At 44.5% G+C, this 20,189-nt stretch overlaps 1 protein-coding gene across 2 annotated transcripts in view; it reads left to right on the top strand.

Moving 5' to 3' along the window:
• SV2B (synaptic vesicle glycoprotein 2B) overlaps positions 1-716 on the top strand; it is a 68,006-nt gene extending 67,290 nt beyond the window's left edge. For both annotated transcript variants that reach the window (XM_074600740.1, XM_074600739.1), the window contains exon 13: positions 393-716. In XM_074600740.1, the coding sequence (XP_074456841.1) occupies positions 393-576 (184 nt within the window). In that variant the 3' untranslated portion in view covers positions 577-716. The remainder of the gene's footprint in view (positions 1-392) is intronic.
• The last annotated feature ends 19,473 nt before the right edge of the window (positions 717-20,189 follow it).

Genomic DNA, 20,189 nt, shown 5'->3' with positions numbered 1-20,189 from the left:
AGCTGCTGGGTGAAGCAGAATTCGGAGGAGAGCCTGGGTTGTTTCTCTGGTGACAATCCACTCCAGCCAGCGCTTAGAAGGGCTTTGATAAGTTCTAGAGGAGGTTGTGTCCAGCTGTCATTGGGGATGGCAAAGGCTGTCATAGTGGGCTCCACAGGGCTAGGGAGAAGCTGAGATGGAAAGGAGAAATGACTACACACAGACGTTCTCATCATTCACACAGACATGCAAAACCCCAACATCTATTTATTTATTTATCCTGCCTGGCTTTACTTGCTAGAAGCGTAGCCTGGGCAACCTAAGAGCATTCACAAAATTACCTGTCCAGATCTTCTGTAGTTATGCCAAGAACCTCCCTCCTAACCATTGTTTTCTGCTTTTCTTCCCCGCAGGGCAACGGCCTTTGGCATCCTCAATGGGCTTTGTAAGTTTGGTGCCATCCTGGGGAACTCAATCTTTTCCTCCTTCGTAGGGATAACCAAGGTGGTTCCCATCCTTCTGGCTTCCTCTGCTCTGGTTGGAGGTGGCCTGCTTGCTTTGCGCCTGCCAGAGACTCGAGATCAGGTCCTGATGTGAGCAACAGAGGCCAGGGGGGTCGGGGGGGTGGACGCAGAAGAGGAACAAAAAAGAGCCATGCTTGGAAAAATCAAAATGTCCATTTCTATACCGTTGTGTCGATACCTCGAAGAGAGAGGGCAGAGGGAAAGAAGAGCCCAAAGGGATAAAAATGAAACCCCTAGTTTCTGGCCCCTTTCCAGCCATGACTGGTGCATGCAGCTACCACACACCCCTTGCAGAGCTTGGGTTTAACCTTGCCTACACTGGGAGTCTACCCTGTCCCTCTCCATCCCAGTGTAACGGCACAGGACGCGAGCAGCGGCTTCGTGCATGCGTGCGCCTGCCTGGGTGTGAGCGTGTCCGACGGGAGAACAGACCCTGACCCCCTCATGCCTTTGCCGAGCTGTGAGATGCTGCCTGCCTTGCCCGGCACTCCTTGGCAATTCCCATCAGCTGTGCTCAGACACAAAGGGCATCCGAAGGGGAGGCAGGTAACAAACCTACCATGGGTGAGCTCCAGCAACAGGGACAAGAGCTACCAATGTGACTAGTGACGCTGGCTGTCTTGATTTTGGGGTTACCACCTGAACCACCCGAAAGAGCAAGAGAGTCCTAATTTCTGGAGGATATGAGGGTGGGTGCTGGGCTCTCAGAAGAATCAGGGTTTCAAAGCCCTTTACTGTCTGCACTTGGCCATAGAGAATCACTAGGCACCTTCTTGGTCTGGGAGAGAAATATATACATAATTTTATATATATATATATATATATGTATTTACACATACTTGCAAACGTACATACACAGATTGAAGTGATCAGCTATTGAAATTTGTAATTTTTAATTTCTGCACCCTTAAGAAGATTTTAAGAGAGACACTAAAAACTAATCCCACCAATTCAAGATTATCTGGAGTCACGACCGGTTTAGTGGCACTTCATTCTTTATATCCAGACACCAAATATTTAAATGTGTTGATGGCTGGGAATATATATTTCTATGACGATTAAGGGTTTTCTTCCTACAACTTTCACAGAGGAGAAATCGGTATGATGTTGGAGCATTCCACAAACCAAATGTGTACATATTATCCAGTGTAAATAGGGGACTTTCTGTGAATTTACCAGCATTTTAGCCATATTATTTAAAGAATATGATGCTTGATTTTCTTATATACTTCGGTCTCATGGAAGCACTGTAAGCACAGTTACTTAAAGCCATTTAACTTGTTACACAGGGAATGCACGCAGCAAGCTTTCGCTGTACAGAACATTAAATTCTCCATTAAGCAGCACGGTTAAGTTTGGTATCCTGTAAAGATCATTTTTATAAATTCACATGCCCTTTTTATCGTAAGACTTAAGTCCTGTTGCACCTAGAAGCAAAGGGAGTTGTGTATTTTTGGATGTACATTCTTGGGAAGCAGGAATGAAAGGCATACTGTTAAATTACACACCGATGCCCACAATTGACTAGATAGCGCTAATTAGATCCTTTCAACAAGCTCAGCGATCGATCAGAATCGATCAGAAACTGTCACAGAACGCAGGGAATTTGTCTCACCAGGGTATTTTGTGACATAAAAAAATTATTTTGGACTTTTGCTAATGATCTTCCTATTTACCTTTCTTTGGATGCCTCTTTTTTTTTTTTCTTTTTAAGAAAATCACGCAGGGCTAGGCTGAAATCCAGCAGGACTGAAGTCTAACACAGTCACACTAACAGCTCACGCAGGGGCCAGCCCCGCAGATCCGTGGGGGTCAGTGTCAGTGCTGCTCCGGAGGGCAGACGAAGGACACAGAGCGTGGTTAGATCACAAGCAGCAACTCCTTGCCAATGAGGCAAAAACCCTCTAATAAGCATCATTTTTATCATTGTGTCAATCAGGGATAAACACTTACGGAGCAGCCGGGCTACAATGGGCTACTTGGCATTTTTGAGATTTATTCTGGGGTTTATGAAATTGGTAAAATCACAAGCTGCTGTAATAACCGAGCTTATTATGCCTCATTTCTTCATTTTATGGGTAGCTGGGGGCCTTTTTTTGATTCGTCTTCAAAACAGCAAGGTTCCTTCTCTAAGGTAGGAGTGAATGTAATTATGTCCTTTGGCAGCAGTTCACAGCTTCTGTTGAGAATCACAGCCCAGAATGTGGTTGGGTTTTTTTGCCTCTAAGAATGTCTGGTCCTTTTGCACGGTGAGAAGCAGCTAAATATGTATTTCAACACAAAAGTTCACCACAGTCTTTATGTTTCGTCCATTTTGTTGGATTGTGCACAGCAATTGCCACATCGGATTTGGGGGGAAAAAAAATTCATTTCATTTTCTGGGCTATTGTTGTGCTGCTCTGTGGAGCCAGAATTTATCTTTATTTATTTTATGAAGCACTCTTAGTCATTATCATCCAATGCTCTGACTATTTGTGTTCTCCATTGACATTGTACAGTGACACTAATGACATCATTTATTTTGCAAAACTTCTCTGTTAATTTTCAGAGAAGGAAGAAATTGAGGAGAAAGGAATGGCAAGGTAATATTAGGAAATATCCAATCTTAGAAACCTTTCGTCTTTACAGAATAACTCTCTCACAGGCTGCTAAACCTCACCTTTGAGACATTAGCTGGGACAAGGTAAAGAGCAATAGGATCTTGTTGTCAGTGTCACCCAGGCTAGCCACGTGGCTGTAGAAACTCTTTGCACCCCTAAAATGCATGGGTCACTCACCTGAGGGCCAGGGGATGATGCACATGTGTTGTGATGAGGCTCCTACCCCTGACTTGACCAGGGAATTCATGACCTAATAGGAAAGGGCAAACACACACTGCAGCTGGGACACAAGGAAAAGGACAACGATGAAGAGAGAAGGAAGAAAGGAAAAGCTAAGGAGAACCCATATCACCTAGCCTTAGACACCTCCGAGTTAGATGTCTGGATCTGAACTCATCACCCTGGGTTCCCATTATTTCCTTTTGAAAGGCACAGACAATATTTGTGACCACGCTCAGGCACGGTGCTGAGAAGAAGATGGGCTGCCCTGGATGGCCCTGCTCCTCTCTTTCCATAACAGAGAAATCCAGGGCAGCGGCTTCAGCTCAGGCGTTTGCCTTTGTGACACTTGGGCTGACATCTCCCATCCAACCTCAGTGAGAACAAGGCTTAGTCAACACTCCTGATGAGCTTGTTTATTGTCTTTGTCATGGTCTAAATCAGCGTAGGCTTCACACTACTGCTCTCCCAAGCAAAATGGTCGTTGGGTGCAGTTCCCTCAGCATTGGCTGTGTTTTGATTTGGGTCTCAGTTTCAAGCCATGGGCTACCTGTGAGGCTGAGCATGAGCCACAGAGCCCTGGAGGACCGTGCAGGGGGAGATTTCTCATCAGGCACCTCCTGCGATGGCTCAGCTTTATTTCTACTGTAAAATCAGCATTACACCTGCAGTTCAAGGGCCAGCATTCCTCCTCCAGTGGTTCTCCCGCCTACGTTTGCCACAGTGAACAGTCTCCTTGTCTTGGACACACTGGACCATCCACAGAGAAAACTGCTGACCACGGGTCCACTGATGATCTCTGCAGAGCACTGTTTCCTCGGATTCATGAACTTTACCGCGATAGGGGCACAGAGGACCAAGACAGGGGACTTGCCTTAAATCCCGAAGACCTCTACTAGAGGACAGCTCTTCATGCGTGTGTGGCACACCAGTGCAGCCACTTAGCCAGGGACTTTGTGGCATGGGAAAGGTGGGTCTAGGGAACCCAGACTGACCTGCTGTGAGTTGGTGTCTTTAGCTGAACTGCAGCATAATGGGGGTCACAGGAGGAGTTCATTACTGAGTTTCTGAGCATGCAGAAACAGGCATTTAGGGGAACACAAAGCACTACTATGAAAGACCAGTGGTATTACGATGAGTTCTGCCTCCTTATATTCTCTGTTAATTTAACTGGTTGTCGTGTACCTATTCCTTCACATCAGTTATGCAGGACAGGTCCTGCCACCGCCTTTGGCTTTGCTACATCTTACTGGTGGTGGCTGGAGCCTGGGCTGGGTGGGGTGATCGCCTCCTTGCCCATCTGATCCTCATCCCCTGGAAATGCTACGTGACTTATAAACAGCGGTGTATGTATCTTTTGGACTAAGAAAAGGGACTTGGAAAACCCATAACCAGAGCCAGATGTTCTGCACTCTGGAGAGAGGTCAGGCAGCCCAATGTCCTTCGGTGATGCCGGAGAGGTGCTCTAAGGGATATTCCCTGAGCCTGGGAGCACTCCAGCCCCAAGGCTGGCTCCACAAAGGGGCACAGAGCATGGGCCTGAGCTTTCTGCAGACGTGCAAGTCTCTTCCAGGTCCTGCTTTGAGACCTCCAACAACAGAGTATGCTCTGATACTGTTAAGGAGGCCCTAGGTCCATTTACATTCCTTGCTTGTGTCCTTTGACTTTCCAAAGGACATGCAAAACTGGAGAGTATATTTTTAGGTTTATGTAGATTTTATCCCCGTACATTATATTTCCATCAAGTTTCTCCCTCAGTTTCTCACCCTTGTATTAGCAAATGCTGCTTTTAGGAAGAATCAAGCCTGTGAACGGCAAAGGAAACAAAATGAAAGACATTTCTTTGCTCTATGTGATGCTAGTGCTGTATAAATGTACACACTGCAAGTTCCGCTGTAAATAACACCCAGTGTCGTGCATTTAATGAAATGTTTCATTTAGATGCTCTGTCGGGTCTGTGTGGGAAATAGCCAATTCCAGTCCCCTGGTTCCTTTTCTTCATTTGAAACCTTTCTTGTTTTATTTTTTTTTTATTTGATGTGTGTCTGGTTGTCACTGGAAATTGCAGCTGTTCCAATGGACTTTGTTTTTGTTCTCTCCGTCACATTAAAAACCTGGAAGAAAAAGAATGACTCTTGTAGTGTTTGTGTTTAATGTGCACTTTCAAGGGCTGTTGCGGGTGATTTTGTACCCTTACAATGTCGGGACTTCCTCTGGTGTTTGCTATGTGTATGTCCTTGCTCTCTCAAACCCACCTCAATTAAATCTCCCTTCTACCACCATTTTATCACACTTCCTAACACACTACACGAGAAACTCTGTATATCCTGAAAAGTTTTCTAGTGGAGAAAGCATGAAATGTTTTTAAGTAAGTGCCGCGTGAAACTGGAAAACTAAGCTCTGCTTTGTAACAAGAATATGTCCAAAGAAGAAAGCTGCTTCTTGTAGCTTGGCACACCGCTTGACCATAGCATACACTTGTCCATATTTCTAAGGCTGTGTTTCTAAAGACGTATTTCTAAGGCTGTGTGCTCTTTTTTTTGCACCTCCTTGTATAAGTCTAACTACCCACCCTGTGCTTTCAGAGCAGGATGATCGAGACCTACACAACATCAGCTGCGTGGGAAAAGAGCTCGTGGTGTAAGCAGTGGAGGCTGCTTGGCAGATTATGGGGTTTCTCCGTGAGTTTCGACTTCATGCATTCCATAAAATGCAGCGATGTCTCTTCCCCCAGATCCACTCAAGGTCGGGAGGGTTTTAATTCTGAGTCAATTCTGGCTTGTTGATAAGACTTTCAGGTGCTGAAAGGTTGTCAGGTCAATCAGCGTTTAGTCCTCTCTCCGTGTACACTGCATATGCAACAGGCTAAAGCTAATATTCAAGGGAGAGATAAGGAGCCAGAAGATATTGGAAATCTAATAAAGGAACCATGAAGGTACCTCCATCATCAGGAGACTTAAATCAGGCATTTTCCCTCAGCTCAGGTTCAGCTGGGTCCCATAGGACCCATCTGAGCTGGGGTCCCACTGGATGAACCAAAGCCGCCAGCAGACTGGGGGAGCTGGTGAGGACTGGTCTCAGGTGGGAGCTGGTGAGGACTGATCTTAGGTGGGAGCTGGTGAGGATTGGTCTCAGGGGGGAGCTGCCAGCTGTGAATTTTGCAATGCTCATGCCTGACTGCAGAGTACAGAGCTATGGAGTCAACAGACCTTTGCGTGTGTTCTGCCTTTATGTAGGAAACTGTGTATTAGCAAATACCATCAAAAAACATTTTCTAAGAAGAAGTGGGCTTTTAAATAAAGGTCAGAGAGTTGCACTGAAAGCCTTGGAGGTGCTTTTGAGTCGTTCTTACTCCAGGCTAGTTGACATTCTGCATAAGGCTGAAATCTCAGTAAGCAGGAAAAATCCCATATTTAAATGTGCAGACATGGTTGTTGATATATTTGCATAAAAAAAACCCTGACTAATTTTAAAGTAAGGTGCAGGGAATTTAAGAGCAGGATTGTGTGACATGGCTGAGATAGCATAGAATGGACTAGATGAAAAGAAAACCTTTGCAAACCTGTGTTCCTGTTTTTCTGTGTTGATGATTCTACCTTCACCATCTCATGTTTCTCACTATGCGGAGTTTCTGGCACAGATTCTCGTAGCTACCAATAAATGACCCAGATTCCGTGGATATGTAGGTTCACCCAAGCTGTCACAGAAGGTTACCCAGTGGGGGAAGAAGACTGGAAACGACGGCAATCCCAGCAGCCATTAAATCCAGCAGTAGTTCTGAGTGATGTGTCTGAATTGTGAAGTGACTCGGTATCGGGAATATGATTTGAGTTAGATTATGGTAAACTGGCCCGTCGTTTTATCAGTGCTCCAATGTCTCAGACGCTGGTGCTGGGACATGGTGCTCTGTTTTTCCAGCTTGGATGGAAAAATGGCAGAAAATGCTGGAGACTGAGCACCCTACCAAGGTAAAAACACTGGTAGGACTTTGTGGCTGATATCAAGTGCGTCTGTGTTTCTCAGACTGCTTTCTTGTGAGCAGATGCATGTAACACAAAAAGAACTAGCCAAAGAGGTTACCACGGATCTTTTTTTTTTTTTACGGTTCTCAGTGTGTGAGGAGAATTAAGTGAAGAACTTGCATTCATCTTGCCCCATGATAATTAAAAGTTACGGCTTATATATCACTTTTATGCATATACGCTTATTACTGCACTAACCCACAAAGTACTATTTGAAGAAATTACAAGTGATACATAAATTTATTTTTCAGTCCTTGTTTTGCCTATAAAAACATGTGTGTGTCTCTAGCTACGTATAAATAAGTATGCACGCACATGCATCCATGTGTAAAACTAAATTGCTACGGCTGACCTTACTGATTTTGCCTCAGCTTTTTTCGGGCCTGAAATTAGTCTCAAAAAGACCAGAAGATGGCAGCAGTTGCCCGCAACACGGGCTGCTGGTCCCTGCTCCCCGGTAGCTGCAGTGCTGCCTGCAGGAGGCTGCACCCAGGACCAGGAGTCCCGGCCAGGACCCGCATCGTGCGGAGACAGGGTGCTGCGGCAGTGCCATCAGGTACAGGTCAGTCGGCTCCCCGGGAAAGTCAGGGAAAAGGGGTTAAAAAAAGCACTGATTAGAAAGTTTGGAGAAGAGCGAGCGCTGCCTAGTGCCAAAGCTTTTGAAACAGGAGCTGTGCAAACCTGAAGAATGTAATTCTAGGGGATAAAATATGAGAGTTTCTGCTTCAGTAGACTAGTGCAATGGTTTTCAAGCTGTCTTGGCCTGCAGCTACTAAGCATTTTCCATTGGAGATGCAAATCCCTTATAAAAATGTGGTGAGACTCCAGGTAGAGGAGAAGAGCTCTGTGCTGGCCGATGCTGTGCCCACAGACCTAGGAACAGGTCAGCACCAGCCGTGACTCCTGGGGCAGCTCGCTGAGGTGCTGCAGTGAACGGGGTTTGTAGACAAGTTCTCCAGCCCAGCTAACCATTGTAAGATGTCACCAGCACTGCCCCATGTGTTCCTCCTTCCCCAGCCTCAGGCACAGGTAGAAGTTTCTGCAGTTAAAATCTGAGCTCTTAAAATGAGAAGTCTTTCCCCAGAGTGGCTTCATGAACCCCTCCTGCATCCCTGTATCATGAATGTAAGACAAGGGACAACACACACATTTCTAAGTGCTTTGCTTATCGCCTCAAAACAACCTCCGGCCACAAATCCTCAATGCCTTCCCTATATGGTGGTAGGAGATTCAGCTCAGAGGACAGAGCCTGCTGAAAATTAATGAAATAACAATGACAAATGTTGTGGTTGCCCTTCTTACAGCTTGTGGAAACCATGGAACTCATCCTAAGACTCATGGTCTAGTTAAGCGGGGCTCTACCCTAGTCCTGTGAGCTTGCTGCCACCACAGCTGGATGCAGCTGTTGTCCACTGCGGATTTTACACTGATGGTTTCTCTCTGGGAACCAAGAGGTTGGGTTTCCCTGAAAAGCTTTTTATTCACCATAGAACACAAACAAAAGAACTATCTAGTAAATATAAACAGACCTAATTGCAAGGAGACCAAAGCCAGATCTCAAGTGGCTTCGTTCCTCTCTTTTGTAACCCTAGCAAAGTAAAGCGACTCACCCCAGGGATGACCTATCTCCCCAGGGTTGCAGCCGGTCTCCTTGGTGGAGTGCCTCAGGCAGGACAGCAGCTGGAGCAGGCTCTGCCGGCTGTGGGGTTCCAGAAGTTGGTAATATTTCTCCAGAGGGAGCCCTTTCTTAGCCCTGAAATCTTCTGCTTCAGACTGGGAAGACAATACTGTACTCAGCCTCTCAAAACACATTGTTGAATAATAAAGTCAGTGCTTTTGTCCTTTCCTTTTTGGGGGTAAGGGTAACAGCTTTGAAAACTTCCCAGCAGCCTTGTTCCTTCCCTTAGACCCTTAAACAACACACTGCTCTGCAGAAACCAGCCACGTACGGAGCCCTTAGGCCTATAAATATTACAGAACAACCTTTTTACAGCTCTCGTTTGACCTTGTTATCCAAAGAGACCATAAGAAACTCGCAGCTCTGGCTTGGCCCAGCTGTAGGACCCTGCTAAGTCACTTGGTTCCCATTCACATCCCACCTCGAAGAGGACAGGTATAGTGTCACCTTTGTGTTGGTCTCTGGGGCAGATCTGTTCCTCTGTGTGTGGTTACCCCTGTGTCAGGGCCCTAAGAGACCTTCTTTGGCAGATTTGCAGAGGTTTTGGGGTGTCCTGAAGCTCTGTTATTTGCTGACATTTGTCTCTGGTAATGCAGCATGTCCCTCCTCCAGGTCAGTGGAAGCAGCTTTCTCTTTTATGTGGTGCAAATTTAACTCCAAGTAACCAGTTTCCCTATATCCATAGGTCAAGGTTCACTATAGAGCTTGCATGGGAGAAATGCTGGTTAAGGAGAAAAAAGATGTAATTTGGGGTGAACGTTGCACCCACCACAGAGGAGTTCAAGGCTGAAGTTAAGCATATCTCCAAATCATGACCATGGTTATTGCAACCTTCCGATGTCCACTGGGGGTGAATAAATTGCCTTAAATAGGCTTTAGAGATGGGATTTCAGAAAGAAGAGGAAATCCAAATGGGAAAATAATGCAAGGAAACGTTAAAAACTACCAAACAAAAAAAACAAGTTCAAGCCCAACCCCTTTTTCTGATCATTATCTGGGCTTAAAAACAGAGTTTTATCAATTGCAGCTTTTCCCAGTCGCTCCACTTTTAGCCCTGGGAGAAATTCTTGTCTGGAGATTTTGACATCCCAGTCAGCTCCTTGGCAATGTGCAGATAGCCTAAACAGCCTAATGATAACTTGTCTTAGGCTGCTCAATCAACAGCAGTGAGAAGATAAAGCTCTTATACCCTCGGAGAGAGACAAGCCTAAAGTTTATACCCACTGCTGCAGGAGTAAATGGCGCCACAGACAAGTTGAAAGACTCTCCCAGCTCACGCCCTCTGCTCGTAGGGGAGAATTCATGGCCTTTTGCTGGAAATCTTGTTCACACTGGGGTGGCGTTTTGAAGAAATTCATTGAGAAGAGGGGTAGCTTTGAGACTGGCTCCACTCAAGCCCAAGCTGAGGGAAAACTCAGAGGGTGAGCTACTCGGGATGTGTCAACAACCTTCAGGCTACTCCTTTTCCTTTCTTAGGGCTGGCTTGAGACTTGGAGGCAGGTTTGGATAGGAATTTTAACGTGATATTGTCTGGATTTTATCAGACGACTAGAACATTTTATTCTCCAGGGTTGTCTTTCTGGTGGCATTTGCCAGCCCAGAATGCCGAGTCCTTGCAAAGAAACAGAACAACCTCAAATAATTTCCAAGAACCACAAGCAATGTAGACAAAATGCTTGTACGCATGAGAGAGTTGCTTCAAATTAGGTGGGCATATGATCTTAAACAAGGTAGCTATTCTTGAAAAGCCTTCACCCCAATGCTCTTATGCTGAAAGATGCACTAAAATACGAGCAGTTACCAAGCTAATCAGAAGACAATAATCCTCTTCTGATCGCTGGCATCCGTTTGATGTGAGACGTTGTAATAGGCCTTTCCAATGGCTTCCCCCAGCATAACACTGGTCAAGGTGCAAAGCAAAGGCAGAGGCCTCAGCCTGAATCTCTGTCGTGCGTACAAGCCCCAGACTAGCTGAGATGTGGGTGGGAGCTTCTCCGAACAAAAATTAGGGTGGTGGTGTGGCTCACTGGAAAGCTAGCAGTTCTTTCTCACTTCAGAAGAAAGACTTTCTGAACTAGATCTCCAAGGTGATAAATCACCTTCTGTCTCCTTTTCTTTGTATCTGTTTTATCTCTTCATCTTCAGGTATGACTTGCCCAAGTATCCACCCTCCTTTGACGCAGTTGGAATCTGGTGACATGATGAAAATGCAATGTTGATTTTTAAGCAAGATTATGCAAATCCAATATGTTCGGTCACTGTAGTTCTGGGAATTCCCTTATCAGCAACATAATCATTGAGAATGAGTTCATCCAGTGTGTGAGATAGTGGCAGGGAAGGAATAAGGGCTGAGCTAATCACCAGGCGTATCTCAGCCAGGATTTAACTGTGCATGAAAAGGAGCCAGCACAAGGTGAAATGCTTGTACAGCAGAGATTTCCACTGCAATGGCCCTGCTTCTCAAAGAGCAGGCATTCTCATATAACTGCACAAAGCATTAAAGCCAATGTGGAGGAAAATCGAGATCTTTGTGTTTGCCATACAGGGATCCTAATCTAGTTGGGTGTCTGCCCTTGAGCTGGTTTAGGGATAAAGCATTATGATTTTCTGTCCTGAGCTGTTCTGTAGTTGTAATCCTGAACTATTACTTCTCGTGTTCCTCTTTCCCTCTGTAACAAGAACCTGTTGCCTGACATTAAACCTATGAGTGAAGTCCTTGGATGGGGGCTTGATTGAATTGGTTTCAAAATGACACACGGGGGATGATGTTGTCAGTACCTATATTATGTCCTTGCATCTCCTTGCATGTTTCTTACTACCTACCTTTGTAATCACAACTCGCAAATGACTACTTTGTTTACCTTTGGACGTAATTTAGCTTTATTTATTGTCATTGTTGTTATTATTATTCATAAAATAAATTATCAAGGTAACCTGGCTGATGGACTTTCAAGCATTTGGTAATGACTTCTGCAAATCACAAAGGAAAATGTAGCTTCCAAACTGAGGCATAAGCAAAAGCAGGCAAGGTGATGATGAGCTTTAACTAATAGGTGTCATTTCAAGTCAAAGATTCCTTCCAGATTGAGATTATCATGCGGTAAATAATGCACCTGTCTTTGACAATAGGAAGCAAATTTACCCTGTTGCAAATATACTAATCACTAGCCTAGCAATTCACGTTATTAGCTGAGAATAATTATTTTCTCCAAGGAAAGTACAGACCTTCAAAGGAGATAACATCTTAAATCACGGCAAATTTTAATTTAAATTCAAAGTGTAGGAATGCACATAACACCCCATCTCTCTGTTATCTGGCTGGGATGGTGTCATTATAGTGCATTAAAGACAGTCCCAATCATTGAACTAAATACCTGCAGCCTAACACTTTGCAATTTCATTTTCTCCTTGTCAGACTGTGTAATTGGTATTTGTACTGGAGGTAACAAAACAGAAAATGTGAAGGTGTTGATAACTTTGCCATTACTGCCTCTTAAACTGCCTGAGAGACGATGACAACCGGATGACAGTGAGGAACTGGTACCTTTATAATAGGGTATAAAAGCATTCACGTAGCCTAAGCCTGTAGTCAGTGCCTGCTTGGACTGGGATAGGTATGTGATCTGATACTGGCTTGTCCCAACGTCTCATGTGATCACTTCTGCAAGCAAAAAAGCCCAGTCCTGCAAAGAGCCGTGTCCATTGACTTCAGCAAGATCTGCGCTTGCTGCAGAATGTGACTGGGGATTTGGAGATTCGGCCAGTGGCAGGTGGCATGAAACTGGGCTCTCTGCAAACATCCCAGTTTAAGATGCATCTGCAGGGACAGAGGGAGGAAGCTGAAATGTTTGCAGTTGACTTTGCTTTCTGTCTTCCATGATTCTTGGTGTCTCAAGGACTGACAGCTCCCATCTACAGGCATGTCTGGAGAAGTGACTGATTCTGTTCCTCTTGTCTCTGCCTCATGGATGGGGTAACGGGATCTGTTTCATGGGCTTTTTGCTGAGCATCCACCAGGTGAATTAGAGTGATTTTTCTGCCTCTGTGGGAGTTTGTTTCCTCCACCGAATGCCTTGGGTTCAGTAAGAGCACTTCTCCTATGGAAAATTGCTTAAAAGTGTCAAACTACAGTGAGGGTCAGGTAATTGCAAAACTTTTCTCTGAAGAAGACTCCCAGAGCCAGCTCCAGAAGATTTTCACAAACACGCATCTGAAATTACACAAGCTACACACCGCACTCAGGATGCTCAATTACACACACATTTTATTCCCAAAACTAAGCACAAATATAAATAAGCTAATCAGCACATTCAAATGATTCCTGAATCTTCAGTCATTGCACTAAGTGCCCTACCTCAAGATCCAAAGTTTATTGCCTATTAACGTGTCCTAAAGTCAGCGCTCTAGACTAGTCAGACCCCACAAATTTCCTGTCTAGCATTTGTGTGTCTTGAGCAATTCAGAAAGCTGTCAGAAAGGCAGGGGAGGAAAGCCATGGGTTTAGAAGTGGTTCCCAACAGATGTGTTAGAGGTACTTGGTTCACTGAAGATCTGGTTGCCATGGGCCGGAGGCAAAAGGACAAGACAATGGCTGTAAAATGTAGATGACAGGTGTCAGGATTAAAAAGGTGACATTCTGGCACCACAGAGTTAAAGTTCCTCAAGTTTTCATATGACGGAGCTGCATCTAATTTTCTTGAGCTCATCTGTGTTTCTGCAGCTTGCAGAAACAAGCTGCAGACACCACATTGAAACAACTCCAGAAAATTTCAGGGAATTCAGCGGAACGCATTGCAAGTTCTGTGTTGATTATATTTATACTGGTATTCCTCTTTTACCACCCTGGTGCTGTCTATGCCCATGCCTGGAGACAGCTGAACGGGTGTCTAAGCAGGTCTTTTCTGAGGATTCAGCTGTAGCATGGGCCATTCTCCCAGCCCAGAGCTAATGTCAAGCCAAAAGCCAGTACCCATCTGCAGACCAATGCCTTTCCAGGTGCCACAGCAAGCTTTTCTTCAGCCGTCATAGCTCTGAAGCTATTTAAATGCCCAAAGACTTAATCTTCTCCATTCCTTTCTGATCTTTTTCACATTTTGCTTTCAAGTTTGTGCAACACAGAGTGCAATAGGGCTGATGGATTGGGGAGATGCAAATGGCCGGCAGAGGTGACCCTAAGTCTGAAGCCTTTGAAACTCAGGGCTTTCGTGTTGAAATCACTAGTTAGGAAAACAAAACAACAGAAAACACCACCCCATCCCCCCTCAAACGTGAATCATTTGTTGAGAGCATCTTCCGGGGTGATAGATAATTGCTATCCGTTCTGCCTCCAAAGCAGCTCAAATCAGGCTGGTGACATTTGTCACAAATGGAGGCAGTTATTAATAGACTGCATACTTATAAGACTTCTTTACAATGCAAATTGCTTCTTACTGAGCCGCCTTCATCCCAGCTTTTGGGCCATTTTATCCATATATTCCTGACATCTCACTCAGCAACGGTGCCTGAATATCCTCAGAGGAAAGAGGAGTGGAAACCCAGTGGACTCCATAGCTTGGGGCAGCACCAGGAGCTCTAGACGTGTTCAGGCAGGCATGGAGGACACTACTCCAACGAGGATTCAAAGGCCCTGGTGGCTCCCTAATTGGTAAAACAATTAACAGAGTAAGTCCGAAAATATGGCCAATATACTTGTCATCCGACGCTCACTACTGGAGGGGAACAAGAGGCTTGTACCCATCCACTTGGCAACGCTGAGTGAATAAGAAGTTTAATTTATTTGGATTTCAGAGACGCTTTGGCAAACGCAGAGTGGGGATCACTTTGTCTTCTTTTCAGCATTATGCAGAATGTATGCTTTCAGCACTTGCGTTCACAACTAATTTTTCAGGAATTTCCTGGCTTTAAGCCTCTCAGTTTGAAAAATAATCAGTAAAACATGAAGAAAGGCTGAGAGAACGTAACAGGGATGGGGAGAGCTGTAAGCTGTTGCTGATGCCCCATGTTGATCGCTGTTTTCCCCCTCAGTGTCAGAAAGAATTCAGATAGGAGAAAGCAAATACAATGCAGCCTCCAAACAAAATATGTAACTGCAAATCAGCATATAATAGTAGCAGTGACCCAGGGGCAAGCACTTGCTAGAGACTAGAGGCTTTCAGAATCTCAGACGAGATTTAAAATCGATGTTCTGAGCTCTTCTTGTCAATAACGGATTAATGAAATGAATAGACGTACCATGTATATTATGGGAAGATGTCAGAAAAGTAAGTACTGAAATCCCGGCTGTATTTTTGTGTGCAGGACAGTATACTGAGTTACTGTAAGAACTGAGCTTTTGTTTCTTTGAAAACATGCCCGCACACTGAAAAATGCCCCTATATTTATACACAGATGAAATTAGGCTTAGTGCAATATATATATATTATATAAACAGACTCTGGTAGCTCTCGCGGTCAGAAGTGATTTAGAAATGTAGATTACTGTTATTATTAATAACTACGATCATGACCAGCTGGGGTTTGTAACCCAGGACACGCTAGCCCTGGCGGTCTATTACTAATGTATGTGTCCTGATCATTATCTTATAAAACAGCCAACCAAAGTGCTATACTGCGCGTAGGAAATCATCCCCTCTGCGCTGCTAAGTGAACTAAACGCATAGGTACCATTAGTCCTCCATTATGTACTCTTCCAAGTACAATTAAGTGCAGACAGGGTCTAAAACTGGGGCCTGTTGTTTTTCCCAAGTGCGCGATGTAGGTGGCGTTGGCTTATTATGCCCATTTCGGTTCTTGGGTTTTAAAAAAAAAAAATGCTAAATGGTCTCATTAAAACCTCATAGAGGAAATTTATTCATCGTACTGAAATATTTTTCGGCTCTTCCAAAACCAGTAATCAGAGTCTGAAGACAGTCATCTGCTTTGCTAATGGACCACAGTTACATGTGTAATTGATTAATTAAGGAAAGAAAATCACTGCTGAGACCAAGGGAGGAATCCACAACTTCAGCAGGCATTGAAGTGAAATAGCAGCTTCTCCTGGGCAAAGCAGCCGAGTTTGTTTCAGGTATTTTTGTCCTCTTTATACTGCTCCAACCTTTCTGTACAGGTTCTTATTTGGTATCCCAGTGTTTGCTGTGTGGGTAATAAATAGGGAAAACAAGAAACACTCCAACCCTCCTTTTCCAGCTGGCAGGAGGAGCAGAGTTTGGTTGGGTTTTAGCATGTGTGTGTTTATTTCCATATAGTCGCTCATTGGCTTTCTGTGCGTGAGCAATTGTGTACGTGTACAAAAGTGATGGAGGGAACTCAAACAAATGAGCTCTTTGGCAAGCTTTGGGTGAGCGTGGTGACATCTGCTGTTCTTTGCAAGCTGTGTTGTCGTGATTTACCTCCTGTGAAGGTCGTGCCTCCTGCCTCACCGCTTGCTTTACCAGTTTGGAGCTTCACCGGTGCCTTGTAGCAAAGCTGCTTCACAGGGCCCTGGCTGAGGAGAGATTTCACATGTAGGAAGTGCAAAATGTAAGTATCTCAACAGATATTTTGAATAGGGGATATGGTGGCAAAGTAGAGTCGTCTCTGTTGAGCCCACGATGGGTGTATTGCTAGGCAGATGAATTGTTCTCCATGGGAGCTCTTTCAAGGCATAAGACTTCTTCTGGAGCAGAAAGAAGTGGGACACTGAGGGATGCTGCCCGCAGATGGCACGGCGAGTGCTGGGCTCTTGCTGCCTCCACCTAATACCTGACCTTGTGCTTTGAAAGGACTTCCCGGTGTTTTCAGTGACACGGGTACTAGTAACTGCATCTAACAGAAGAGACAATATATTCTTAAATATTTCCTGTCACCAAACCTATTGCTTTTCTGCGTCTCTCGCCTACCTCCCATTCTGGGTGCATTAGCTGGATCTTGCACAAAGCTCCAGGCAGATCTTACACAAAGATCAAGCAGAGTTTATAGCGGGTTAGAAAGTGATGAAGAGCCCTAAACCTGTCTACAGATAAACATCTGAGCCCTCTAATAGCAGAGCCATTGGCAGTTCAGCCAGGAAGCCCAACCAAAACCAATTTTAATAGTTAGAGACCGAGCTGTTCAGCTTGCTCTCTTCATCTGCCCATTAGACACCTCCCATTAGGCACTGCCACTCCATTTGTGCAATGGTCAATGAACTTCTGGAGAACAGATGGCTCTTACAAATACCACAGAAAAATTTCTTCAGGCCAGAAACAGGCAGTTCTAGTTATTTTGTGTTCTTGAGGGTACATAGTCTGCAGGTACAGTTTTGGAGTCCTCACTCCCTGTACTCTGGCGTAGGGCCTTTCATAGCCAGCCCACTATACATGCTCCAGGCGGTTATTTCTACCATTGAAATAAAGTGTTTGTTCATTTCATAACCGTTAGTGATGAGTTATCTCAGTTGGTCATGGCAAGTCAAGAGGGTAACTGAGACACTGAATGGCTTCCTCTCAAATAGTCTCATTTGATGACGACTTTCGAGTGTTTGCAAATTGTAGGCAGCCAGCTACAAAACAGCACCCCTAGGTTACCTTCAGATTTTGTAACATGTAAATTTAGCTTTTAGGCAGATAAAATTAAATATATGGAAGTCATCTGGGTTTTATGGCAGCCGTGAGCAATTGTTATCCTGAAAACTTTAAAAGCAGCATTTTTGTGCGTTTATTCCTCAGAGCTTTTGTGATTTTTTTTTTTTGAGAGCCAATTGAGCCTTCTCCTCTCAGCCTCCTTGAACTTTTGCTTGTGAGTGGCAAAGATCTGAAGTCAGGTACATTTCCTTAACTGCACCTGAAGGTATTTGCCCCTAACTACTATGAACAACTGTAATAAGCAGCTTTCTGGAGGTTGTTCAGGTCTGCATTGCTATCCAGTGCCATATAAAGATTCGACAAAGCACTACTCATCTGGGCTGAATTTTAAGCATGGCTCCAACTGTGTTTAACTCCGCTTGGTATCAGTGGGGCTTACAATGAGTTTCAAATGTTTCACTGAATAAGGATGGATTCAAGCAGGTGCTTATTGTTAAGCATGCACATAAGCACCTGGCTGATTCAGGACCTAAGAGAGATAAATGGAGAGAGTTTCAGAGCAGCTGGTATCTCTGCCTTCCTATCAGTGCAATTTCCATTTGGTGAGCAGGTAAAAAGGGGAAGGAATCAGAAAAAAGAAAAAAAAAATTAAATTAAGGAAGGAAGGGAGACAAATAGGTGTTGGTTGGGTCATGGGTACGCTCAGAGTGACGCATTGAGATCTTTTGACAGATCTCCTTGCACGGATGTGTCCTTTCTTTCTGAGGGGCAGTCTATCTTACGGTTATGAATGATGGCCTAATAGAGGGCTCATCAGGATAAGTGCAATCCTATTCATAGTCCATAAACTAGCAGAGGAGAAGCTCCTGGTCTTCTGATTTATGTCAGCTTTGAGACCAAGCCAGAAAACCTGTTATTATGGAGCAACTTTGTATGCATGTGCACGCACGTGTGTGTCTGTGTATGTAAACCCCGTCATTGTCAGACACAATAATGGCATTTTGTTGGAAAGAAATTAAACTTCCCTTGTCTTTTTAGGTTTTAATTCTTCTTGGAGAGGCAAAACTGTGGGACGTGCTGCCACCTCAGCTTCACTGACTTATGATTCAAGCTAATTTTATTGTAGATTTTGTTTTGCTACACTTTCAGATGATAAGATGGTTGAGAAGGGAGAAAGAAAGAGCGACATCCAGAATTCATGGGTTTTCTTGAGGATTATGTGTTTGTGTATTGTTTCATGTCTCTCAAACAATTTGACTCAATCCTGGATTCCCATTTAACCTATAAAACAAGATTAGTGATACTTCTCTATCTACCTAAGAGGCCCCATAGAATGGTTTGGATTGGAAGGCAACATCAAAGATCACCTAGGGCAAACCCCCCGCCACAGGCAGAGACATCTTTCACTAGATCACATTGCTCAAAGTCCCGTCCGACCTGACTTTGAACATTTCCAGTGATGGGACATCCACAGCTTCTCTCAGCAACCTGGTCCCACGTTGCACAGATGTGCGATTTTGTGGTTTTCCTGTCACTCCAGGATTGTAGTGGTGGCTCTGTATTGAATTGTCACTTCTCCCGTCTCTGGATGGGAATTTATTTCACACACACATACACCATTCAGTTCATGCTCTTATCTCTTGGAAAAACTTAGCCCTCTCATGATACCCAACCCAATTCAAAGAAATCAATTCATTCAGGCTTATGAAGACTATGATACTGCAGAAAGAAAACAAATGAGTCGGTGGATGTTTATTCTAATGGATGATGAAAAGCTAGTGTGTTTTAAACACTGATTTATTACCACTGAGCCTAGCAGTGGGATTTGGGGCAGGAAGGACTGAAGCTCCTGAGTTAGTTCATTTTCTTGCTGACACCTCCGTTTTTCTGGTTGAAAGCCCAAGGTTTGTATCAGTGAGGTAAAGCGGACAGTGTCTGTAAGGCACAGCAGATAGGCTGTAGGGTGGCTGTTTAAAAACAGCAGCTTGTAGAGACCCACATTCTGCCACTATCCAAAGACAGAATAAAGGTGGCATGAAAATGCTTAGGACTGAAGACTAAATCAAAAGAAAGAAGAATGGAGGATAAGAAAACAATGATCTGATATCAGTGAGTACGACAGGCAGGGACATCTGCAGAGCAGCCTCTGCAGTCCCGATTTGCAGAGGGTAATCACAGCAAACTTTTAGTTCATCCTCATGCAAGTAAGATCTGCTACAACAGACGTAACCTATGGTTTCCTTGGAGCTGTTCCAGCCTTCAGAGACCAGCCTGGTAGCATCTCACGTGCATTTGACACAGCGTGGGGATGTCTGAGTCTCAGGGAAAAGAGAGCATGAATCCTAGGCTAAATTTGAAAGAGAAGCACTTTGCTAGCGCAGATATAGCTGCTGTATCTTCCCTCGGTGAACTGCACTTTCAGGAGCATGTCTCCTCTCGGATCCTCTGCGGAGGTAAATGCAGAGGCTTTCTGGCATTACTCTGTCTCCTGTGGAAGGTTTCAAAAGTGCAGGCGAGCGCTGAACCATTTTACAGCCCTGACTGTCCCAGCTAGATTGACAAAGATTAGTGATGCTTCTCCGGCCTTTGTTTACCTCCAGAACAGAGAACAGTCTCCTGTGTGGCCCT

Source organism: Larus michahellis, chromosome 9 (genome assembly GCF_964199755.1).
Source record: "Larus michahellis chromosome 9, bLarMic1.1, whole genome shotgun sequence".
In the NCBI taxonomy this organism is placed as follows: domain Eukaryota; kingdom Metazoa; phylum Chordata; class Aves; order Charadriiformes; family Laridae; genus Larus; species Larus michahellis.
This window is presented reverse-complemented; position numbering and strand designations above follow the sequence as displayed.